The sequence below is a fragment of the Diorhabda sublineata genome, chromosome 4 (genome assembly GCF_026230105.1).
Source record: "Diorhabda sublineata isolate icDioSubl1.1 chromosome 4, icDioSubl1.1, whole genome shotgun sequence".
Classification (NCBI taxonomy): domain Eukaryota; kingdom Metazoa; phylum Arthropoda; class Insecta; order Coleoptera; family Chrysomelidae; genus Diorhabda; species Diorhabda sublineata.
The window spans coordinates 37,154,763-37,181,556 of record NC_079477.1 but is presented as its reverse complement, the minus strand read 5'-3'; the positions used below and the strand labels follow the sequence as shown (position 1 = coordinate 37,181,556).

Below are 26,794 nucleotides of genomic sequence, written 5' to 3'. Positions count from 1 at the left end.
CTATTTTATGGAAATACATCTACACTACAAAAAAATATTTGAAATAGACGAACTTACATTGAAAAAAAAAACGAAACAGTTCAATAAAAGCATAATTACACTGAAAAAACCAATTATTTCAAGGACCGCACTAAGGAGACGAAAATTTGAAGGAAAAAGAGTTACACTAAGAAAAAAAACAATTATGTTTAATAGACGCATTGTTACACTGAGAAAACGAAAAAATTTGAAAAAAAAATACAGTTACACTGTAAAAACGAGACTATTTTATGGAAATACAGCTACACTACAAAAAAATATTTGAAATAGACGAACTTACATTGAAAAAAAAAACGAAACAGTTCAATAAAAGCATAATTACACTGAAAAAACCAATTATTTCAAGGACCGCACTAAGGAGACGAAAATTTGAAGGAAAAAGAGTTACACTAAGAAAAAAAACAATTATGTTTAATAGACGCATTGTTACACTGAGAAAACGAAAAAATTTGAAAAAAAAATACAGTTACACTGTAAAAACGAGACTATTTTATGGAAATACAGCTACACTACAAAAAAATATTTGGAATAGACGAACTTACATTGAAAAAAAAAACGAAACAGTTCAATAAAAGCATAATTACACTGAAAAAACCAATTATTTCAAGGACCGCACTAAGGAGACGAAAATTTGAAGGAAAAAGAGTTACACTAAGAAAAAAAACAATTATGTTTAATAGACGCATTGTTACACTGAGAAAACGAAAAAATTTGAAAAAAAAATACAGTTACACTGTAAAAACGAGACTATTTTATGGAAATACAGCTACACTACAAAAAAATATTTGAAATAGACAAACTTACATTGAAAAAAAAAACGAAACAGTTCAATAAAATCATAATTACACTGAAAAAACCAATTATTTCAAGGACCGCACTAAGGAGACGAAAATTTGAAGGAAAAAGAGTTACACTAAGAAAAAAAACAATTATGTTTAATAGACGCATTGTTACACTGAGAAAACGAAAAAATTTGAAAAAAAAATACAGTTACACTGTAAAAACGAGACTATTTTATGGAAATACAGCTACACTACAAAAAAATATTTGGAATAGACGAACTTACATTGAAAAAAAAAACGAAACAGTTCAATAAAAGCATAATTACACTGAAAAAACCAATTATTTCAAGGACCGCACTAAGGAGACGAAAATTTGAAGGAAAAAGAGTTACACTAAGAAAAAAAACAATTATGTTTAATAGACGCATTGTTACACTGAGAAAACGAAAAAATTTGAAAAAAAAATACAGTTACACTGTAAAAACGAGACTATTTTATGGAAATACAGCTACACTACAAAAAAATATTTGAAATAGACAAACTTACATTGAAAAAAAAAACGAAACAGTTCAATAAAATCATAATTACACTGAAAAAACCAATTATTTCAAGGACCGCACTAAGGAGACGAAAATTTGAAGGAAAAAGAGTTACACTAAGAAAAAAAAACAATAATATTTAATAGACACATCGTTACACTAAGAAAACGAAAAAATTTAAAAAAAAAATACAGTTACACTGTAAAAACGAGACTATTTTATGGAAATACAGCTACACTACAAAAAAATATTTGAAATAGACAAACTTACATTGAAAAAAAAAACGAAACAGTTCAATAAAATCATAATTACACTGAAAAAACCAATTATTTCAAGGACCGCACTAAGGAGACGAAAATTTGAAGGAAAAAGAGTTACACTAAGAAAAAAAAACAATAATATTTAATAGACACATCGTTACACTAAGAAAACGAAAAAATTTAAAAAAAAAATACAGTTACACTGTAAAAACGAGACTATTTTATGGAAATACAGCTACACTACAAAAAAATATTTGGAATAGACGAACTTACATTGAAAAAAAAAACGAAACAGTTCAATAAAAGCATAATTACACTGAAAAAACCAATTATTTCAAGGACCGCACTAAGGAGACGAAAATTTGAAGGAAAAAGAGTTACACTAAGAAAAAAAACAATTATGTTTAATAGACGCATTGTTACACTGAGAAAACGAAAAAATTTGAAAAAAAAATACAGTTACACTGTAAAAACGAGACTATTTTATGGAAATACAGCTACACTACAAAAAAATATTTGAAATAGACAAACTTACATTGAAAAAAAAAACGAAACAGTTCAATAAAATCATAATTACACTGAAAAAACCAATTATTTCAAGGACCGCACTAAGGAGACGAAAATTTGAAGGAAAAAGAGTTACACTAAGAAAAAAAACAATTATGTTTAATAGACGCATTGTTACACTGAGAAAACGAAAAAATTTGAAAAAAAAATACAGTTACACTGTAAAAACGAGACTATTTTATGGAAATACAGCTACACTACAAAAAAATATTTGAAATAGACGAACTTACATTGAAAAAAAAAACGAAACAGTTCAATAAAAGCATAATTACACTGAAAAAACCAATTATTTCAAGGACCGCACTAAGGAGACGAAAATTTGAAGGAAAAAGAGTTACACTAAGAAAAAAAACAATTATGTTTAATAGACGCATTGTTACACTGAGAAAACGAAAAAATTTGAAAAAAAAATACAGTTACACTGTAAAAACGAGACTATTTTATGGAAATACAGCTACACTACAAAAAAATATTTGAAATAGACGAACTTACATTGAAAAAAAAAACGAAACAGTTCAATAAAAGCATAATTACACTGAAAAAACCAATTATTTCAAGGACCGCACTAAGGAGACGAAAATTTGAAGGAAAAAGAGTTACACTAAGAAAAAAAACAATTATGTTTAATAGACGCATTGTTACACTGAGAAAACGAAAAAATTTGAAAAAAAAATACAGTTACACTGTAAAAACGAGACTATTTTATGGAAATACAGCTACACTACAAAAAAATATTTGGAATAGACGAACTTACATTGAAAAAAAAACGAAACAGTTCAATAAAAGCATAATTACACTGAAAAAACCAATTATTTCAAGGACCGCACTAAGGAGACGAAAATTTGAAGGAAAAAGAGTTACACTAAGAAAAAAAACAATTATGTTTAATAGGCGCATTGTTACACTGAGAAAACGAAAAAACTTGAAAAAAAAATACAGTTACACTGTAAAAAAGTATATAATTAATAACCATTGATACAATATAAAAGTGTTGAACAGATACGTACACTGAAAAAAAAGAGAAATCAAAAGATGCATCGTCAGACCGAAAAAACATGATATTTAGATAAAGATCAGTTACACTGAGAAAAAGTGAATATTCAGAAGTACCGCACAGACGTGTAATATGAAATATTAAATTATACCGTGTTAGTCAAAATTTAGTATTACGAGAATTACGTAATAATAAATTTATTTGTTTTTTTTTTTTCAAAAACACCCCAATATAGTATAAATTACGTTCTATATGAATATACAGGTCACGTCACAATTACGCAAACATCAATGGTAATTACGTGACAATATGACGTTTTATTAATTACGTCATTAATTAGTAATTACTGCCCTTGACGTTTAAAAAAAAACTGATATCGTTCGAAACGTCGGTTATTTTTATATTTGTTTTATTTATAGATCAAAAAACGCCGCTTTAAACAATCGACACGCCTATTTTCTTCTAGTCGATAATGGTACCGTTGGAAAATACGGAGCTGAAATTATACTCAGAAGAAAATTGGAAAAATACATATCGAAACAGAGATTATATCCTTGTGAGTAATAATGATCGGTAGTACGTCGCAATGCCTCTAGAAATATTGAAAAAAATAATCGAAAAACAGTTTGAAAGCATCGATAATTTTGAAAATTTAAAATTTTGGGAATGGGAAAAAATTAGGACCAAAAATTGTGAAAATTAAAAGTGTAAAAGATCGAAAATCGGTTTGAAGAGCCCAAAATTTTTTGAAATCGAAATTTTGAAAATTTATTTGAGAAAAAGTGCGAAAATGATAAAAATTTGGACGGTGAAAAATGAAAAAATAAGAAATTCCTTAAAAAAATGAGGGGATTTGAAAACCATTTTCAAGAGATTGAATTTTAATTTTAATAAGTGGAAATTTTGAAACGTAAATTGAAATTTTATAAAAATTAATAAATAAATCAATAAAATGATTTTGAAGAAACTGTAAAAGTTTATGGATAATTTAAAAACCAACAATTTATAAATTGAATCGTGAAAAAATTCTGGATACCATTTTTTTTTTATTTCGAAATTAGTTCGAAAATATAAAAATGTTACAAAATGAAAATTTGGAAAAAAAATAAATTCAAGAAAAATTTGAAATAAAGCTGAAAATCTATAATAAAGTCAAAAATTAATTTGAAGGTATCAAAATTTCTAAATAAAATTATTTTGAAAATACAATAATTGCTTCCAAAATTCGAGATTAAAAAAATATCTAAATTCTGCAAATTAGAGAAAAATTGAGAAAACATGTAAATATCCAAAAGGGGAATATCAAATAAATTTATTTTTGAAAATTTATTATACTAGAATCGGAAAATCGAAATGCTGAGAAAAATCAAAATTTAAAAAAAAATTGAAAAGAAATGAAATATTGCTAGATACCAACAATTTTTTTTAAATCTGGAAATATTGAAAAAAATTCAAAAATTAAATAAATTTTTTTAAATACTAAAAGGATTCGAATAAACTGGAAAGCTGGATAAAATCGGAAATCCATTAAAAATTTTTAAAAAATGCAAAAAATCAATTCGAAAGTATAAAAAATTTTTAAAATAAATTCTAAATCGAAATTCAAATATTTTTTCAAGAAAACTATGAAATAATTTAGAGAAAATCTAATTGTAATGTTGTAAAATAATCAAAATTATAGAAAAAATTAATAAAAAAACACAAAAAATCATTTTAAAAATATCAAAAACTTGGAAAATACGATAAAATTATTTTGAAAAATTAACAATTTCTTTGAAAATTCGAAATTTAAAAAAAAATATCGTCAAAAAAGTCAATTCGAAAGTCCAATAAAGTTATTTTGAAAAAAATATAATTTATTTGAAAATTCGAAATTTAAAAAATATCCAAATTTTACGAAAATTTGAGAAATAACGTTAAAAAATTAACTCAAAAATTATTAATTTTCTTTACATGGAGAAAACAAAAAATTCGAAAAACAAATAAATTTTTTTAAAAAACTAAAAAAAAATTAAAAAAATCACAATTCCAGATAAAATTTTTAACGAATGCAAAAAATCAATTCGAAAGTATAAAAAATTTTTAAAATAAATTCTAAATCGAAAATCAAATATTTTTTCAAGAAAACTATGAAATAATTTAGAAAAAATATAAATGTAAAATAATCAAAATTATAGAAAAAATTAATAAAAAAACGCAAAAAATCATTTTAAAAATATCAAAAACTTGGAAAATACGATAAAATTATTTTGAAAAATTAACAATTTCTTTGAAAATTCGAAATTTAAAAAAAAAATATCAAAAAAGTCAATTCGAAAGTCCAATAAAGTTATTTTGAAAAAAATATAATTTATTTGAAAATTCGAAATTTAAAAAATATCCAAATTTTACGAAAATTTGAGAAATAACGTCAAAAAATCAATTCAAAAATTATCAATTTTTTTTACATGAAGAAAACAAAAAATTCTAAAACAAATTTTTCTAAAAAAAAACTAAAAATATTGAAAAAATCACAATTTCAGACAAAATTAAGAAAAAAAAATGCGCAAAATCAATTCGAAAATGTAGAAAATGTTAAAATTCTAAAAAACTGAAAGATTTCTGGATACCAAAGATTTTTGAAAAATTCAAAATTTCCTTAAAATTTTCTCATACACAAAAACGGCTCTTCATGTATGACATTACGATTCCCAAAATTTACATAATTTATTAAATAAAAAAATTTTATTTGTCTTAACTGACACAAAATTATCGATCGGTAGGTTACTTGTCACAACGACCCTAAAAATATTTATAAAAATTTCTTATTTATTTCTATCTAATTCCAGTTACTCAAAGTCCTATACCGATAGTATGTTTAGTAATCGAAGGCGGTACCAATACAATAAGAGCGGTACTAGAATACGTCACCGACGAACCACCGGTACCGGTAGTCGTCTGCGACGGATCCGGCAGAGCCGCCGACATCATAGCCTTCATGTGCAAGTACGTCTACACACAAACTCCCCCCACTCCTCATAACAATCAAATTTCCCACGTTGCCGAATTTTTCCAGATACGAATGCTCCGTACTCAAATCCATGAAAGAATACATTATAGCCACCATCCAAAGGGCATTCGAAGTAGCCGCCGAATTAGCCGAAGGTCTATTCACGGAATTGATGCAATGCGTAGAAAATAAACATTTGGTGAGAAAAATAGCACATCCCTAACCTCAAATCCTCCAAACTCACATCTTTTACCTACGAAACATTTTCAGATAACCGTTTTCCGTATAGCCGATAAGTACGACCAAAAACCCCAAGAATTGGACCAAATAATTTTAACGGCACTATTCAAATCTCAACACCTTTCTCCTACCGAACAACTCAGTTTGGCGTTGACGTGGAACCGCGCCGATATCGCCAGATCGGAAATATTCGTTTACGGACAGGAATGGCCGGCGGGTAACGATCGCGATTAACCGCATCGTGTATAACAGGCATTATATTTATTTTCGTTGTAGGCGCTTTGGAAGACGCTATGATAAAAGCGTTGGAACACGATCGGTGCGATTTCGTGAAATTGTTGTTGGAGAACGGAGTGAGCATGAGAAAATTCTTGACAATACCGAGATTAGAAAATTTGTACAATTCGAAACAGGGTCCCAGTAATACGTTGGGATATATCCTGAGGGACGTCAGGCCTCACATACCGCCGGGGTATGTTTATACTTTACACGATATCGGATTAGTTATTAATAAATTGATGGGAGGAGCGTACAGGTGAGTTTTCATTACCTTGTGTCAATATTTTCACAAGTTTTTTATGATTTTGGTATGTTCCAAACGATTTTGCAATGTTCCCAATAGTTTTAAATTGTTCCCAATAAATTTGGAATATTCTACGCGATTTTGCAATGTTCCTGATAACTTTAAATTGATTCCAATGCATTTGGAGTGTTCTCCATGATTTTATAATGTTCCCAATGGTTTTTAAATTGTTCCGATTGATTTTACGAATGTTCTCGATGATTTTACAATGTTTCCAATGCTTCCAAACCATGTTTCGAATGATTTTAAATTATTCCGAATGATTTTGGAATGTTCTAAATGATTTTACAATGTTCCGAATAGTTTTAAATTGTTCCCAATAAATTTGGAATATTCTACACGATTTTGCAATGTTCCTGATAACTTTAAATTGATTCCATAGCATTTGGAGTGTTCTGCATGATTTTATAATGTTCCCAATGGTTTTTAAATTGTTCCGATTGATTTTACGAATGTTCTCGATGATTTTACAATGTTTCCAATGCTTCCAAACCATGTTTCGAATGATTTTAAATTATTCCGAATGATTTTGGAATGTTCTAAATGATTTTACAATGTTCCGAATAGTTTTAAATTGTTCCCAATAAATTTGGAATATTCTACACGATTTTGCAATGTTCCTGATAACTTTAAATTGATTCCAATGCATTTGGAGTGTTCTCCATGATTTTATAATGTTCCCAATGGTTTTTAAATTGTTCCGATTGATTTTACGAATGTTCTCGATGATTTTACAATGTTTCCAATGCTTCCAAACCATGTTTCGAATGATTTTAAATTATTCCGAATGATTTTGGAATGTTCTAAATGATTTTACAATGTTCCGAATAGTTTTAAATTGTTCCCAATAAATTTGGAATATTCTACGCGATTTTGCAATGTTCCTGATAACTTTATATTGATTCCAATGCATTTGGAGTGTTCTCCATGATTTTATAATGTTCCCAATGGTTTTTAAATTGTTCCGATTGATTTTACGAATGTTCTCAATGATTTTACAATGTTTCCAATGCTTCCAAACCATGTTTCGAATGATTTTAAATTATTCCGAATGATTTTGGAATGTTCTAAATGATTTTACAATGTTCTAAATGATTTTACAATGTTCCGAATAGTTTTAAATTGTTCCCAATAAATTTGGAATATTCTACACGATTTTGCAATGTTCCTGATAACTTTAAATTGATTCCAATGCATTTGGAGTGTTCTGCATGATTTTATAATGTTCCCAATGGTTTTTAAATTGTTCCGATTGATTTTACGAATGTTCTCAATGATTTTACAATGTTTCCAATGCTTCCAAACCATGTTTCGAATGATTTTAAATTATTCCGAATGATTTTGGAATGTTCTAAATGATTTTACAATGTTCCGAATAGTTTTAAATTGTTCCCAATAAATTTGGAATATTCTACGCGATTTTGCAATGTTCCTGATAACTTTAAATTGATTCCAATGCATTTGGAGTGTTCTCCATGATTTTATAATGTTCCCAATGGTTTTTAAATTGTTCCGATTGATTTTACGAATGTTCTCGATGATTTTACAATGTTTCCAATGCTTCCAAACCATGTTTCGAATGATTTTAAATTATTCCGAATGATTTTGGAATGTTCTAAATGATTTTACAATGTTCCGAATAGTTTTAAATTGTTCCCAATAAATTTGGAATATTCTACGCGATTTTGCAATGTTCCTGATAACTTTAAATTGATTCCAATGCATTTGGAGTGTTCTCCATGATTTTATAATGTTCCCAATGGTTTTTAAATTGTTCCGATTGATTTTACGAATGTTCTCGATGATTTTACAATGTTTCCAATGCTTCCAAACCATGTTTCGAATGATTTTAAATTATTCCGAATGATTTTGGAATGTTCTAAATGATTTTACAATGTTCCGAATAGTTTTAAATTGTTCCCAATAAATTTGGAATATTCTACGCGATTTTGCAATGTTCCTGATAACTTTAAATTGATTCCAATGCATTTGGAATGTTCTGCATGATTTTATAATGTTCCCAATGGTTTTTAAATTGTTCCGATTGATTTTACGAATGTTCTCAATGATTTTACAATGTTTCCAATGCTTCCAAACCATGTTTCGAATGATTTTAAATTATTCCGAATGATTTTGGAATGTTCTAAATGATTTTACAATGTTCCGAATAGTTTTAAATTGTTCCCAATAAATTTTGAATATTCTACACGATTTTGCAGCAGTTTCAAATTGCTCAAATGAGGTTGGAATGTTATAAATGATTTAATATTGTTCCCAAAAATTCTAAATTGTTCCGAACGGCTTTGGAATGTTCTACATAATTTTATAATGTTTTCAATGCTTTTATTTTGTCCTGGACAATTTTAAAATGTGCGAAACCATTTTACAACAATGTTCCAAATGATTTTAAATTGTTCTAAATGATTTCACCATGTTCCTGATGATTTTTGAATGTTCCTAACTATTTTGAATTATTCCAAACGCATTTTAAAATATTTCCAATAATTTTAAATTGGTCCAGACTATTTTAAAATGATTTCAATTAGTTTCAAATGATATTGGAATGTACTACATGATTTTACACTGTTCCCAATGATTATGAATCGTTCCAGATGATTTTAAAATGTTCTAAATCATTTTATAAAGTTTTAAGTGAGTTTTAAATTGTTCCCATTCAATTTCAAAATGTTGTAATGTTTCTAATGATTTTAAATCGTTCTAAATAAATTAAAATTGGGTCCCAATGACTTTGAAATGTTCTAGAACATTCGATAATGCTCCAAATACTATATAAAAGTGGGTAGAATGTTCCGAAAGTTTATAAAATGCTCTAGAAGATTCAATGATGTTCTAAATATGACATAAATGCATTTAGAATGTTCCGAAAGTATCTAAAATGTTCTTGAAAATTGAATAATGATCTAAATACATTTCTAAATGATCTAGGATGTTGGGAAAGTATCTAAAATGTTCTAGAAAATTGAATATTGATCTAAACACGATTCTTAATGATCTGGGATGTTGGGAAAGTATCTAAAATGTTCTAGAAAATTGAATATTGACCTAAACACGATTCTTAATGATCTGGGATGTTGGGAAAGTATCTAAAATGTTCTAGAAAATTGAATATTGATCTAAACACGATTCTTAATGATCTGGGATGTTGGGAAAGTATCTAAAATGTTCTAGAAAATTGAATATTGACCTAAACACGATTCTTAATGATCTGGGATGTTGGGAAAGTATCTAAAATGTTCTAGAAAATTGAATATTGATCTAAACACGATTCTTAATAATCCGGGATGTTGGGAAAGTATCTAAAATGTTCTAGAAAATTGAATATTGACCTAAACACGATTCTTAATGATCTGGGATGTTGGGAAAGTATCTAAAATGTTCTAGAAAATTGAATATTGACCTAAACACGATTCTTAATGATCTGGGATGTTGGGAAAGTATCTAAAATGTTCTAGAAAATTGAATATTGACCTAAACACGATTCTTAATGATCTGGGATGTTGGGAAAGTATCTAAAATGTTCTAGAAAATTGAATATTGATCTAAACACGATTCTTAATGATCCGGGATGTTGGGAAAGTATCTAAAATGTTCTCGAAAATTGAATATTGATCTAAACACGATTCTTAATGATCTGGGATGTTGGGAAAGTATCTAAAATGTTCTAGAAAATTGAATATTGATCTAAACACGATTCTTAATGATCCGGGATGTTGGGAAAGTATCTAAAATGTTCTCGAAAATTGAATATTGATCTAAACACGATTCTTAATGATCTGGGATGTTGGGAAAGTATCTAAAATGTTCTAGAAAATTGAATATTGACCTAAACACGATTCTTAATGATCTGGGATGTTGGGAAAGTATCTAAAATGTTCTAGAAAATTGAATATTGACCTAAACACGATTCTTAATGATCTGGGATGTTGGGAAAGTATCTAAAATGTTCTAGAAAATTGAATATTGATCTAAACACGATTCTTAATAATCCGGGATGTTGGGAAAGTATCTAAAATGTTCTAGAAAATTGAATATTGACCTAAACACGATTCTTAATGATCTGGGATGTTGGGAAAGTATCTAAAATGTTCTAGAAAATTGAATATTGACCTAAACACGATTCTTAATGATCTGGGATGTTGGGAAAGTATCTAAAATGTTCTAGAAAATTGAATATTGACCTAAACACGATTCTTAATGATCTGGGATGTTGGGAAAGTATCTAAAATGTTCTAGAAAATTGAATATTGATCTAAACACGATTCTTAATGATCCGGGATGTTGGGAAAGTATCTAAAATGTTCTCGAAAATTGAATATTGATCTAAACACGATTCTTAATGATCTGGGATGTTGGGAAAGTATCTAAAATGTTCTAGAAAATTGAATATTGATCTAAACACGATTCTTAATGATCCGGGATGTTGGGAAAGTATCTAAAATGTTCTCGAAAATTGAATATTGATCTAAACACGATTCTTAATGATCTGGGATGTTGGGAAAGTATCTAAAATGTTCTAGAAAATTGAATATTGACCTAAACACGATTCTTAATGATCTGGGATGTTGGGAAAGTATCTAAAATGTTCTAGAAAATTGAATATTGACCTAAACACGATTCTTAATGATCTGGGATGTTGGGAAAGTATCTAAAATGTTCTAGAAAATTGAATATTGATCTAAACACGATTCTTAATGATCTGGGATGTTGGGAAAGTATCTAAAATGTTCTAGAAAATTGAATATTGACCTAAACACGATTCTTAATGATCTGGGATGTTGGGAAAGTATCTAAAATGTTCTAGAAAATTGAATATTGATCTAAACACGATTCTTAATGATCTGGGATGTTGGGAAAGTATCTAAAATGTTCTAGAAAATTGAATATTGACCTAAACACGATTCTTAATGATCTGGGATGTTGGGAAAGTATCTAAAATGTTCTAGAAAATTGAATATTGACCTAAACACGATTCTTAATGATCTGGGATGTTGGGAAAGTATCTAAAATGTTCTAGAAAATTGAATATTGATCTAAACACGATTCTTAATGATCTGGGATGTTGGGAAAGTATCTAAAATGTTCTAGAAAATTGAATATTGATCTAAACACGATTCTTAATGATCTGGGATGTTGGGAAAGTATCTAAAATGTTCTAGAAAATTGAATATTGACCTAAACACGATTCTTAATGATCTGGGATGTTGGGAAAGTATCTAAAATGTTCTAGAAAATTGAATATTGATCTAAACACGATTCTTAATGATCTGGGATGTTGGGAAAGTATCTAAAATGTTCTAGAAAATTGAATATTGACCTAAACACGATTCTTAATGATCTGGGATGTTGGGAAAGTATCTAAAATGTTCTAGAAAATTGAATATTGATCTAAACACGATTCTTAATGATCCGGGATGTTGGGAAAGTATCTAAAATGTTCTCGAAAATTGAATATTGATCTAAACACGATTCTTAATGATCTGGGATGTTGGGAAAGTATCTAAAATGTTCTAGAAAATTGAATATTGATCTAAACACGATTCTTAATGATCCGGGATGTTGGGAAAGTATCTAAAATGTTCTCGAAAATTGAATATTGATCTAAACACGATTCTTAATGATCTGGGATGTTGGGAAAGTATCTAAAATGTTCTAGAAAATTGAATATTGACCTAAACACGATTCTTAATGATCTGGGATGTTGGGAAAGTATCTAAAATGTTCTAGAAAATTGAATATTGACCTAAACACGATTCTTAATGATCTGGGATGTTGGGAAAGTATCTAAAATGTTCTAGAAAATTGAATATTGATCTAAACACGATTCTTAATAATCCGGGATGTTGGGAAAGTATCTAAAATGTTCTAGAAAATTGAATATTGACCTAAACACGATTCTTAATGATCTGGGATGTTGGGAAAGTATCTAAAATGTTCTAGAAAATTGAATATTGACCTAAACACGATTCTTAATGATCTGGGATGTTGGGAAAGTATCTAAAATGTTCTAGAAAATTGAATATTGACCTAAACACGATTCTTAATGATCTGGGATGTTGGGAAAGTATCTAAAATGTTCTAGAAAATTGAATATTGATCTAAACACGATTCTTAATGATCCGGGATGTTGGGAAAGTATCTAAAATGTTCTCGAAAATTGAATATTGATCTAAACACGATTCTTAATGATCTGGGATGTTGGGAAAGTATCTAAAATGTTCTAGAAAATTGAATATTGATCTAAACACGATTCTTAATGATCCGGGATGTTGGGAAAGTATCTAAAATGTTCTCGAAAATTGAATATTGATCTAAACACGATTCTTAATGATCTGGGATGTTGGGAAAGTATCTAAAATGTTCTAGAAAATTGAATATTGACCTAAACACGATTCTTAATGATCTGGGATGTTGGGAAAGTATCTAAAATGTTCTAGAAAATTGAATATTGACCTAAACACGATTCTTAATGATCTGGGATGTTGGGAAAGTATCTAAAATGTTCTAGAAAATTGAATATTGATCTAAACACGATTCTTAATGATCTGGGATGTTGGGAAAGTATCTAAAATGTTCTAGAAAATTGAATATTGACCTAAACACGATTCTTAATGATCTGGGATGTTGGGAAAGTATCTAAAATGTTCTAGAAAATTGAATATTGATCTAAACACGATTCTTAATGATCTGGGATGTTGGGAAAGTATCTAAAATGTTCTAGAAAATTGAATATTGACCTAAACACGATTCTTAATGATCTGGGATGTTGGGAAAGTATCTAAAATGTTCTAGAAAATTGAATATTGACCTAAACACGATTCTTAATGATCTGGGATGTTGGGAAAGTATCTAAAATGTTCTAGAAAATTGAATATTGATCTAAACACGATTCTTAATGATCTGGGATGTTGGGAAAGTATCTAAAATGTTCTAGAAAATTGAATATTGATCTAAACACGATTCTTAATGATCTGGGATGTTGGGAAAGTATCTAAAATGTTCTAGAAAATTGAATATTGACCTAAACACGATTCTTAATGATCTGGGATGTTGGGAAAGTATCTAAAATGTTCTAGAAAATTGAATATTGATCTAAACACGATTCTTAATGATCTGGGATGTTGGGAAAGTATCTAAAATGTTCTAGAAAATTGAATATTGACCTAAACACGATTCTTAATGATCTGGGATGTTGGGAAAGTATCTAAAATGTTCTAGAAAATTGAATATTGATCTAAACACGATTCTTAATAATCCGGGATGTTGGGAAAGTATCTAAAATGTTCTAGAAAATTGAATATTGACCTAAACACGATTCTTAATGATCTGGGATGTTGGGAAAGTATCTAAAATGTTCTAGAAAATTGAATATTGACCTAAACACGATTCTTAATGATCTGGGATGTTGGGAAAGTATCTAAAATGTTCTAGAAAATTGAATATTGACCTAAACACGATTCTTAATGATCTGGGATGTTGGGAAAGTATCTAAAATGTTCTAGAAAATTGAATATTGATCTAAACACGATTCTTAATGATCTGGGATGTTGGGAAAGTATCTAAAATGTTCTAGAAAATTGAATATTGATCTAAACACGATTCTTAATGATCCGGGATGTTGGGAAAGTATCTAAAATGTTCTCGAAAATTGAATATTGATCTAATACCGATTTATAATAATTTGAATACTTCTAAAATGATGAATTTTCATTTACAGAGCTTTATATACACGTAGAAAATTCAGACCTATTTACGCGAAAATAATGAACAAAGGCCACAGTATGGCAAACACTTCCGGAAGAAATTTAGGAGCACTTGGACTTATTCCTGGTTGTATACCAGGAGCGGCGAGTCCTTGCTTATTTGATTATCCTTTTAACGAATTATTGGTTAGTATATTGTAACTGTACTAACTTGAGAAATACACGATAATTTGACGTTTTCCAAATCGTAAAATCCATTTACCGAAGTCCCCAACGCCGAAAATTAGTGTACTAGAGTCTTCCTGTTCGGTTTTTTTGAATTTGGAGTCGATATAATTACAAATAGGACCGCAAGTATTAATTTCCGACTTCGCGGATATCGATAAATGGATTCTACGATTTCGAAAACGTCAAATTAGCGGGTAGATACGAAAATAAACATAAATTGTCGTCAGATTTGGGCGGTTCTGATGAAAAGACACAAAATGGCGCTTTTGATGTGGCAACACGGCGAAGAAGCTTTAGCGAAAGCTTTGGTGGCTTGCAAACTATACAAAGCGATGGCGCACGAAGCGGCCGAGGACGACATGGAAACGGAAGTGTACGAAGAATTACGAGCGTACGGAAAAGAATTCGAAAATATCGGTGAGGTGTTTCAACGGTACCGTATAGAGGAGAAAGGAAAATAATTTTTTCGGATATTTTCAGCTCTGGAAGTACTCGATTATTGTTATCGACAAGACGACGATCAAACGCAACAATTGCTCACGTGCGAGCTGCAAAATTGGTCGGGGCACACGTGTCTGAGTCTCGCCGTTAGCGCCAATCATCGCGCCCTTTTGGCCCACCCCTGTTCGCAAATTATACTCGCCGATTTGTGGATGGGGGGATTGCGTACGAGAAAAAACACCAACATAAAGGTATGCCACCCCACACCACCACCCCCGTTCGTAATTGGTTCGTTTTTTTTCTTTTTTGGAAATTACCACTTTTAGGTGATACTCGGTCTGTTATGTATGCCGTACATATTCAAATTGGAGTTCAAATCGAAGGAGGAGCTTCAGTTGATGCCTCAAACGACGGAGGAGCACATGGAATTGGAGAACGACGACGACGACGACAAATCCGATTCGGAGAAAAATCAAGACGCCGATGTAAGTCGCGGAAAATCCGCTAAAACTCCGGCAAGTTCGTTTGTAATTTAAATTTATTGATTTCGGTTTAATTTTCGGTTTTGTTTTTCTAGCAAAAGGTGGTTCGTAAACGTTACGTCGAATTGTATTATCAGAAAGTAAGCGAAATTGTGAAAAAAATTGACGTTAGCACAACAATCGATGAAATGCCTAAGTCTCGGGCCTATACAGTGGAAAAACAATTTTTTCGGCGAAAATTTCACTTTCGTCGCGTAAAATCTCGACATCCAGCCGATTTAATCCATTTTCCAACATTTCTCTTTGTTACTTCATCGTGGTACCGCAATTTGTCGCCTGGTTTCATCTCCCATGGTGTATTTCCTTCAGTTGAACATCAAAATTGTTCCTCGGCTCTTGTAATCTCCATTGGTACACCTCTTGTTACATCTACTCGGTCCTAAGGTGCCAAACTCGCGTAAAATCTCGAGATCCTGTACATCTAATCCATTGTCAATCATATTTGGGAAGCAAAAACAATATGACAGTTAACAATAAGTGACATATATCACCTGTCATTTGTCAAAAACAATGTGACAGTATGTCATATATCAATTGTCATTTGTCAAAAACAATATGACGGATAACTATAACTGACATATGTCATCTGTCGTTTGTCAAAAACAATGTGACAGTATGACATATATCAATTGTCATTTGTCAAAAACAATATGACGGATAACTATAACTGACATATGTCATCTGTCGTTTGTCAAAAACAGTATGACAGTTAATTTTACGTAACATATATCACCTGTCATTTGTCAAAAACAATATGACGGATAACTATAACTGACATATATCATCTGTCGTTTGTCAAAAACAGTATGACAGTTAATTTTACGTGACATATATCACCTGTCATTTGTCAAAAATAATATGACAGTATGACATATATCAATTGTCATTTGTCAAAATTCATTACATTTACATGAAAGCACCCCGATGTTTTTGGTACTAACGAAATGAAAAGTAGTACGCCACTAGTGGCGCCATCTGTATACCAGGCCCGGGACTTATCTTTCCAACGGCACAATCAATTTTGAAAATCAAAATATTGTGAAATGATCAAATTTTTATCCACCACCGTATATAACTTAAAATGCAATACGAATATGCACAAAAAAAAATAATAAAAATGGGACATTAAAAGTTAGTAACCAACCTCAAAAAATATCAAAAAACTCGATTCTATAATAGATCGCTTGGTTCAAGTAGTTTTTGGGTTCAAAGCTGAAGCACATTTGTAAATATTTCGCTTGATTCTTCACTTTGGCTTCATGTTTATAATTAATTCTTCTTCCGATTAGTTTAATCCGAGAAATTTTAACAGTGTATTATTATTTTAGAAGCGTACTAGAAGTTTGAGTATTCGGAACAAGTCGCCAAATCCAACAGGTGTCAAGGTAGCCAAAGCTTTACCGAATATGTCCTCTTCTACATATATATGTTGTCACCACTATCTACTGTTTACGAACGTTATTTTTTGTATGTCGTTGCTTTGCTTTTTAACACGTTCACCCGCAAACTATCGGATTTGGAAAGTTTGTGCGGTTTTTGTGGTATTGGGTCTCATCAGTATGACGCTCGTATTTTTTTCCGTTTTAATCCGATAGTTTGTGTCAATTTTATTTTGTGCTTTTTCTCCTTCCAGCTTTCGACTGTCTAACTAATGCTTGTAACTACCGGGCGCGTCGAAATGTTTTTTTTTTGTTTGTATTAACGTTTTATTTACAGGCGCTTTTGACGGAAAATTTCATTACTAGAGATACGGTCGTACAACAAAATGGTGGTAAACTTATACCGGATTTCGACGACGAAAAATTCAAACAATTTAACAAAGGAAGAGAATTGAAGATGAAGAAAAAACTGTACGAGTTTTATACGGCTCCTATAACGAAATTTTGGTCAAACTCTGTAAGTTTTTTTACTTTATTCTCATTATTTCCATTTCTTTTCAGGAAAAAATGTTACGCTGTTCTGATGAGACCCGAATAGGACTAAATCGGTTGAAAAAACAACATTTTTTCACTTTCAGTGAATTGTTATACGTTTTGTCGCGTATATTTTCGAGAAATTGTTATTCTGTTCTGAAGGAACCCAAATAAGTCGATTTCGGTCAAAAAAAATCTGTGTGTCGAAACTGTTCCAACAAGAACCGATCAAAACCTGTTGAACTATTATTTTTATCGCGTATATTTTGCGTTACACTGATCTGATGAGACCCGAATAGAATTGAATGGGTTGAAAATAAAGATTTGTCCAGTTACAGTGAATTGTTCAACATTTTGTTGCGTATATTTTCGAGAAAATGTTGTTCTGAGAAGGTCCGAATAGATCAAAATCGGTCGAAAAAAAAATCTTTTTGCCACAAGTTTCAAAACTGTATATTTCCGGAAAAAGTGCGTTACACTGTTCTGACGATATCCGACTAGACCTAAACCGCTCAAAAAAATGTTTTTGTACTGTAACAGTGGCTTTTTATAAATTTTACGTATATTTTCGAGAAAATGTTGTTCTGAGAAGGTCCGAATAGATCAAAATCGGTCGAAAAAAAAATCTTTTTGCCACAAGTTTCAAAACTGTATATTTCCGGAAAAAGTGCGTTACACTGTTCTGACGATATCCGACTAGACCTAAACCGCTCAAAAAAATGTTTTTGTACTGTAACAGTGGCTTTTTATAAATTTTACGTATATTTTCGAGAAAATGTTGTTCTGAGAAGGTCCGAATAGATAAAAATCAGTCGAAAAAAAAATCTTTTTGCCACAAGTTTCAAAACTGTATATTTCCGGAAAAAGTGCGTTACACTGTTCTGACGATATCCGACTAGACCTAAACCGCTCAAAAAAATGTTTTTGTACTGTAACAGTGGCTTTTTATAAATTTTACGTATATTTTCGAGAAAATGTTGTTCTGAGAAAGTCCGAATAGATCAAAATCGGTCGAAAAAAAAAAATCTTTTTGCCACAAGTTTCAAAACTGTATATTTCCGGAAAAAGTGCGTTACACTGTTCTGACGATATCCGACTAGACCTAAACCGCTCAAAAAAATGTTTTTGTACTGTAACAGTGGCTTTTTATAAATTTTACGTATATTTTCGAGAAAATGTTGTTCTGAGAAGGTCCGAATAGATCAAAATCGGTCGAAAAAAAAATCTTTTTGCCACAAGTTTCAAAACTGTATATTTCCGGAAAAAGTGCGTTACACTGTTCTGACGATATCCGACTAGACCTAAACCGCTCAAAAAAATGTTTTTGTACTGTAACAGTGGCTTTTTATAAATTTTACGTATATTTTCGAGAAAATGTTGTTCTGAGAAGGTCCGAATAGATCAAAATCGGTCGAAAAAAAAATCTTTTTGCCACAAGTTTCAAAACTGTATATTTCCGGAAAAAGTGCGTTACACTGTTCTGACGATATCCGACTAGACCTAAACCGCTCAAAAAAATGTTTTTGTACTGTAACAGTGGCTTTTTATAAATTTTACGTATATTTTCGAGAAAATGTTGTTCTGAGAAAGTCCGAATAGATCAAAATCGGTCGAAAAAAAAAAATCTTTTTGCCACAAGTTTCAAAACTGTATATTTCCGGAAAAAGTGCGTTACACTGTTCTGATGATATCCGACTAGACCTAAACCGCTCAAAAAAATGTTTTTGTACTGTAACAGTGGCTTTTTATAAATTTTACGTATATTTTCGAGAAAATGTTGTTCTGAGAAGGTCCGAATAGATAAAAATCGGTCGAAAAAAAAATCTTTTTGCCACAAGTTTCAAAACTGTATATTTCCGGAAAAAGTGCGTTACACTGTTCTGATGATATCCGACTAGACCTAAACCGCTCAAAAAAATGTTTTTGTACTGTAACAGTGGCTTTTTATAAATTTTACGTATATTTTCGAGAAAATGTTGTTCTGAGAAAGTCCGAATAGATCAAAATCGGTCGAAAAAAAAAAATCTTTTTGCCACAAGTTTCAAAACTGTATATTTCCGGAAAAAGTGCGTTACACTGTTCTGATGATATCCGACTAGACCTAAACCGCTCAAAAAAATGTTTTTGTACTGTAACAGTGGCTTTTTATAAATTTTACGTATATTTTCGAGAAAATGTTGTTCTGAGAAGGTCCGAATAGATAAAAATCGGTCGAAGAAAAAAATCTTTTTGCCACAAGTTTCAAAACTGTATATTTCCGGAAAAAGTGCGTTACACTGTTCTGACGATATCCGACTAGACCTAAACCGCTCAAAAAAATGTTTTTGTACTGTAACAGTGGCTTTTTATAAATTTTACGTATATTTTCGAGAAAATGTTGTTCTGAGAAGGTCCGAATAGATCAAAATCGGTCGAAAAAAAAATCTTTTTGCCACAAGTTTCAAAACTGTATATTTCCGGAAAAAGTGCGTTACACTGTTCTGACGATATCCGACTAGACCTAAACCGCTCAAAAAAATGTTTTTGTACTGTAACAGTGGCTTTTTATAAATTTTACGTATATTTTCGAGAAAATGTTGTTCTGAGAAGGTCCGAATAGATCAAAATCGGTCGAAAAAAAAAAATCTTTTTGCCACAAGTTTCAAAACTGTATATTTCCGGAAAAAGTGCGTTACACTGTTCTGACGATATCCGACTAGACCTAAACCGCTCAAAAAAATGTTTTTGTACTGTAACAGTGGCTTTTTATAAATTTTACGTATATTTTCGAGAAAATGTTGTTCTGAGAAAGTCCGAATAGATCAAAATCGGTCGAAAAAAAAAAATCTTTTTGCCACAAGTTTCAAAACTGTATATTTCCGGAAAAAGTGCGTTACACTGTTCTGACGATATCCGACTAGACCTAAACCGCTCAAAAAAATGTTTTTGTACTGTAACAGTGGCTTTTTATAAATTTTACGTATATTTTCGAGAAAATGTTGTTCTGAGAAGGTCCGAATAGATAAAAATCGGTCGAAAAAAAAATCTTTTTGCCACAAGTTTCAAAACTGTATATTTCCGGAAAAAGTGCGTTACACTGTTCTGATGATATCCGACTAGACCTAAACCGCTCAAAAAAATGTTTTTGTACTGTAACAGTGGCTTTTTATAAATTTTACGTATATTTTCGAGAAAATGTTGTTCTGAGAAAGTCCGAATAGATCAAAATCGGTCGAAAAAAAAAAATCTTTTTGCCACAAGTTTCAAAACTGTATATTTCCGGAAAAAGTGCGTTACACTGTTCTGATGATATCCGACTAGACCTAAACCGCTCAAAAAAATGTTTTTGTACTGTAACAGTGGCTTTTTATAAATTTTACGTATATTTTCGAGAAAATGTTGTTCTGAGAAGGTCCGAATAGATAAAAATCGGTCGAAGAAAAAAATCTTTTTGCCACAAGTTTCAAAACTGTATATTTCCGGAAAAAGTGCGTTACACTGTTCTGACGATATCCGACTAGACCTAAACCGCTCAAAAAAATGTTTTTGTACTGTAACAGTGGCTTTTTATAAATTTTACGTATATTTTCGAGAAAATGTTGTTCTGAGAAGGTCCGAATAGATCAAAATCGGTCGAAAAAAAAATCTTTTTGCCACAAGTTTCAAAACTGTATATTTCCGGAAAAAGTGCGTTACACTGTTCTGACGATATCCGACTAGACCTAAACCGCTCAAAAAAATGTTTTTGTACTGTAACAGTGGCTTTTTATAAATTTTACGTATATTTTCGAGAAAATGTTGTTCTGAGAAGGTCCGAATAGATAAAAATCAGTCGAAAAAAAAATCTTTTTGCCACAAGTTTCAAAACTGTATATTTCCGGAAAAAGTGCGTTACACTGTTCTGACGATATCCGACTAGACCTAAACCGCTCAAAAAAATGTTTTTGTACTGTAACAGTGGCTTTTTATAAATTTTACGTATATTTTCGAGAAAATGTTGTTCTGAGAAGGTCCGAATAGATCAAAATCGGTCGAAGAAAAAAATCTTTTTGCCACAAGTTTCAAAACTGTATGTTTCCGGAAAAAGTGCGTTACACTGTTCTGACGATATCCGACTAGACCTAAACCGCTCAAAAAAATGTTTTTGTACTGTAACAGTGGCTTTTTATAAATTTTACGTATATTTTCGAGAAAATGTTGTTCTGAGAAGGTCCGAATAGATCAAAATCGGTCGAAAAAAAAAAATCTTTTTGCCACAAGTTTCAAAACTGTATATTTCCGGAAAAAGTGCGTTACACTGTTCTGATGATATCCGACTAGACCTAAACCGCTCAAAAAAATGTTTTTGTACTGTAACAGTGGCTTTTTATAAATTTTACGTATATTTTCGAGAAAATGTTCTGAGAAGGTCCGAATAGATCAAAATCGGTCGAAGAAAAAAATCTTTTTGCCACAAGTTTCAAAACTGTATATTTCCGGAAAAAGTGCGTTACACTGTTCTGACGATATCCGACTAGACCTAAACCGCTCAAAAAAATGTTTTTGTACTGTAACAGTGGCTTTTTATAAATTTTACGTATATTTTCGAGAAAATGTTCTGAGAAGGTCCGAATAGATAAAAATCGGTCGAAGAAAAAAATCTTTTTGCCACAAGTTTCAAAACTGTATATTTCCGGAAAAAGTGCGTTACACTGTTCTGACGATATCCGACTAGACCTAAACCGCTCAAAAAAATGTTTTTGTACTGTAACAGTGGCTTTTTATAAATTTTACGTATATTTTCGAGAAAATGTTGTTCTGAGAAGGTCCGAATAGATCAAAATCGGTCGAAAAAAAAATCTTTTTGCCACAAGTTTCAAAACTGTATATTTCCGGAAAAAGTGCGTTACACTGTTCTGACGATATCCGACTAGACCTAAACCGCTCAAAAAAATGTTTTTGTACTGTAACAGTGGCTTTTTATAAATTTTACGTATATTTTCGAGAAAATGTTCTGAGAAGGTCCGAATAGATAAAAATCGGTCGAATAAAAAAATCTTTTTGCCACAAGTTTCAAAACTGTATATTTCCGGAAAAAGTGCGTTACACTGTTCTGACGATATCCGACTAGACCTAAACCGCTCAAAAAAATGTTTTTGTACTGTAACAGTGGCTTTTTATAAATTTTACGTATATTTTCGAGAAAATGTTGTTCTGAGAAGGTCCGAATAGATCAAAATCGGTCGAAAAAAAAATCTTTTTGCCACAAGTTTCAAAACTGTATATTTCCGGAAAAAGTGCGTTACACTGTTCTGACGATATCCGACTAGACCTAAACCGCTCAAAAAAATGTTTTTGTACTGTAACAGTGGCGTTTTTTAAATTTTACGTATATTTTCGAGAAAAATGTTGAAAGTATGTAATGTTTGATTTTTCTGTTTTGTTTTTTTCAGATTGCGTACCTCGCGTTTTTAGTCCTATTCAGTTTCACGATATTAGTTAAAATGGAACACGTTCCCAATTGGCAAGAAATTTTTGCGACGGCATTCATATTATCGTTGGGTTGCGAGAAATTACGAGAATTATTCTCTTCCGAACCTGTGGGTATTTCGCAAAAATTCGCGGTTTGGTCTTGGAACATGTGGAATCCTAGCGACATGGCGGCCGTGTTCATGTTCATGGTCGGAATGTCGTTGAGATATCAAACGGACAAACTATCCGCGGGAAGAGTGATTTATTGTACCAATTGTATATATTGGTATTTGAGGATACTGAACATTCTCAGTGTCAATAAATATCTAGGTAATCAACACTTTTTACTATTTTTTTTCTATCTGTATATTCAAGAAAAAGGCGTTACGCTATTCTGATGAGAACCCCGCAGGTCCGAACCGGTCAAAAATGCGTTTTTACAGTATATTGTGCATTTAATCGTGAAATTGGCGTTAAACTACTCTGATGTGATTCCGGTAGGTCCAAACCGGTCAAAAACTGGTTATAACAGTTCATTGTGTATTTATTCGCGTTACAGTTATTTTTTCCACATTTTATCACTTATTTTTTCGCAAAAAACATTTCGCTGTAATGACCAGACCTGAATCGGTAAAAAAATTTTTGTTTCTAGGTCCTCTTGTAACCATGATGGGAAAAATGGTTAAAAACATGATTTACTTCATCGTTTTATTGTTAATTATCCTTATGAGTTTCGGTGTTGCTCGTCAAGCCATTCTAAAACCTAACGAACCCCCGACATGGAGTCTCGCAAGGGATGTAAGTATATTTTTAGCATCAATAGAAAGTTTAATACAAAAAACTCTCCACTCTTCATATATTTTCAACCGTATCCATGCTCCCAGCTTATAAAAACAACTAGCAATAAAGAAAATGTTGTCCTGAACTGACGAGAACCTAATAAGTCGAAACTGGTCGAAAAAAAATGTTTTTATGTGGTTTATACCACTCGTTTTACGTTTTCACTGTCCTGATGAGACTCTAGTAGGGCAAAACCGCTCATAAAAAATATTTTTTCTGGTTTCCAAATCTTATTTTGATATTTGATTGCGAAACTTTTCAGGAAAAACAATTTTAGTCTCCTGATGAGACCCTAGTGGGTCAAAACCGCTCGAAAATTGTTTACCGTTTTGCAAAATATTTCGGAAAAAAGAATTTCACTGTCCTGATGAGACTCTAGTAGGGCAAAATCGCTCATAAAAAATATTTTTCCTGGTTACCAAATCTTATTTTGATATTTGATATTTGATTGTGAAATTTTTCAGGAAAAACAATTTTAGTCTTCTGATGAGACCCTAGTGGGTCAAAACCGGTCAAAAAACTTGTTCTTTCGCCACTTTTTTCCCATTTTTTCGGGAAAAAGGCGTTACACTGTTATGATGAGACCCTAGTAAATCCAAATCGGTCAAAAGAAAGTTTCATTTAGTGGGGTTACAATTCGTGTCACATTTTATTGCGCATAATTTGAACGAAAACGTGAAGCCTCATCTTGATGGAACTCGAATCGATAAAAAATCTACTAATTAATGCTCATTGCGTCACTCTTCGAAAGCCATTACATTTTATTGCGTATGATTTTAATAAACACGTGTTACATTATAGTAATGATTCCCAAATTAGTCAAAACCGGTCAGAAAAGATGTTTTTGTCTGTATAACGAAACTTTTCGAGAAGGTTATACGCTGTTCTGATAAGACCCTAATGGGTTAAAAACCGGTCTAAAAATCTTGTCTAGTTATTCAACGATTTAGTTTTTGTTGCGTATCGATTTGGGAAAAAGCCGTAAAATTGGTCAAAAAAGTTTTATTTCGTCTGGTTATTATTCGTTTCACATTTCGTTACGTATAATTTGATCGAAATACCGTTGATGAGACTCGATTGACTAAATAAAAGGTTTTATTTACTTCATATTGTTCATTTGTACGTTCGATCGAGTCACCTTTCGTAAAAAATTCGTTGCACCGTTCTGATGAGACCCGAATGGATATAAACCGGTCGAAAAAAACTTATTTACTTATTTGGAAACGTGTATTAAGGATATAATTTATATTTTCAAGGTATTTTTCGAACCTTACTTCATGTTATACGGCGAAGTATTCGCCGACGAAATCGATCCGCCGTGCGGCGGCGAGGACGAAGAAGTTTGCGTACCAGGACGGTGGATATCGCCCGTAATAATGTCGATGTACCTTTTGGTGGCCAATATCCTTCTAATCAATCTCCTCATAGCGGTATTCAACAACATATTCAACGAAGTCAACGCCATAGCTCATCAAGTATGGATGTTTCAAAGGTTCACCGTCGTCATGGAATACGAACAAAAACCCCTACTACCGCCGCCTTTCATAATATTCTCCCACTTGTATCTCGTGTTGAAGTACCTGAAGAGAAAATTGGAAGGAATCGAGGAAAGTTACGATAACGGATTAAAGTTGTTTTTGGATAAGGACGAAATGGAAAGGTTGTACGATTTCGAAGAGGATTGCGTCGAAGGCTATTTCGCCGAACAAGAAAACAAACTCCAACAATCTACAGAGGAACGTATCAAAATCACCACCGAACGAATCGAACATTTGACTCAAAAAGTCGAAGATATAGTGAGCAAGGAAAATTTGCAAACGACCGTTTTGCAAAATTTGGACGTACGCACGCGCAGATACACCGAGCAGATGCAAGATTTAATCGACGACGTCGATGCCGTTAAACAATCGATCGAACAAAACCAAACGGATTATCCGGTTCGGGTATCGTCCTCGAGGCAAAGGACGATAAGCGAACAGAGCGAATTATCCGAGGATAATACAATCGTCGGACAAACCGTACAATCGAACAGGAAAAAAATGGTGGTTAGATCGTTGACGGAAGTCAGACCGGACGCTTATATATTCGATAACGGTCAACATATCGAATATAGATACGCGGATGAAGACGAAGAAACCGAACAATTGGATAATATATCGGTGGCGGGCAGTGTACAACAACAACAACAACCGAATTTGTTGCGACAAAGGACTAGGAGTACCGAATCGAAGGAATCGTCGGAAAGCGATAAGAAAAACGACGAAATTTTAATCGACGACGTCGCCAGATTTAATTCGGAGATTTTGAAAGCGAGGGCGACGCAAAAACGGAGAGATTCCACGGGGACGATTCGGAGGGGATCGGAAAGTGGTACCGTCATCGGTAAGTCGTTTTTTTTTTTTTTATATATATAATTTATATAATTTTTTATATAAAAAAATGTATTTGTTAGTTTTAGTTTTGACTCTACAATTTTGGTGAAAACAATCGAAATTTTGAGTTTCAGTGTGAAATTTTTAGTTTCATATTCAAATTTTGAGTTGCAATTTGAAATTTTTGATTATTGAGTTGAAATTATGAATTTCAAGTTGAGATTCCAGTAGAAATTTTGAGTATCAATTCGAAATTTTGAGCTTCAAGTTGGAATTTTGAGTTTCAAGTTGGAATTTTGAGTTTCATCTTCAAA

The 26,794-nt window shown here is 31.5% G+C and overlaps 1 protein-coding gene across 29 annotated transcripts in view; it reads left to right on the top strand.

Moving 5' to 3' along the window:
- LOC130442582 (transient receptor potential cation channel trpm) overlaps positions 1-26,794 on the top strand; it is a 112,066-nt gene that overhangs the window by 76,453 nt on the left and 8,819 nt on the right. For 11 of the 29 annotated variants that reach the window (XM_056776815.1, XM_056776826.1, XM_056776814.1 and 8 more), the window contains 14 exons: positions 3,601-3,737; positions 6,010-6,166; positions 6,237-6,369; positions 6,441-6,627; positions 6,687-6,945; positions 14,729-14,900; positions 15,170-15,359; positions 15,423-15,634; positions 15,710-15,898; positions 17,254-17,310; positions 17,642-17,821; positions 23,250-23,598; positions 23,921-24,066; positions 25,365-26,490. In XM_056776815.1, the coding sequence (XP_056632793.1) occupies positions 3,601-3,737; positions 6,010-6,166; positions 6,237-6,369; positions 6,441-6,627; positions 6,687-6,945; positions 14,729-14,900; positions 15,170-15,359; positions 15,423-15,634; positions 15,710-15,898; positions 17,254-17,310; positions 17,642-17,821; positions 23,250-23,598; positions 23,921-24,066; positions 25,365-26,490 (3,494 nt within the window). The remainder of the gene's footprint in view (positions 1-3,600; positions 3,738-6,009; positions 6,167-6,236; positions 6,370-6,440; positions 6,628-6,686; positions 6,946-14,728; positions 14,901-15,169; positions 15,360-15,422; positions 15,635-15,709; positions 15,899-17,253; positions 17,311-17,641; positions 17,822-23,249; positions 23,599-23,920; positions 24,067-25,364; positions 26,491-26,794) is intronic. The other 18 variants (XM_056776837.1, XM_056776830.1, XM_056776822.1 and 15 more) reach the window with 3 other exon arrangements.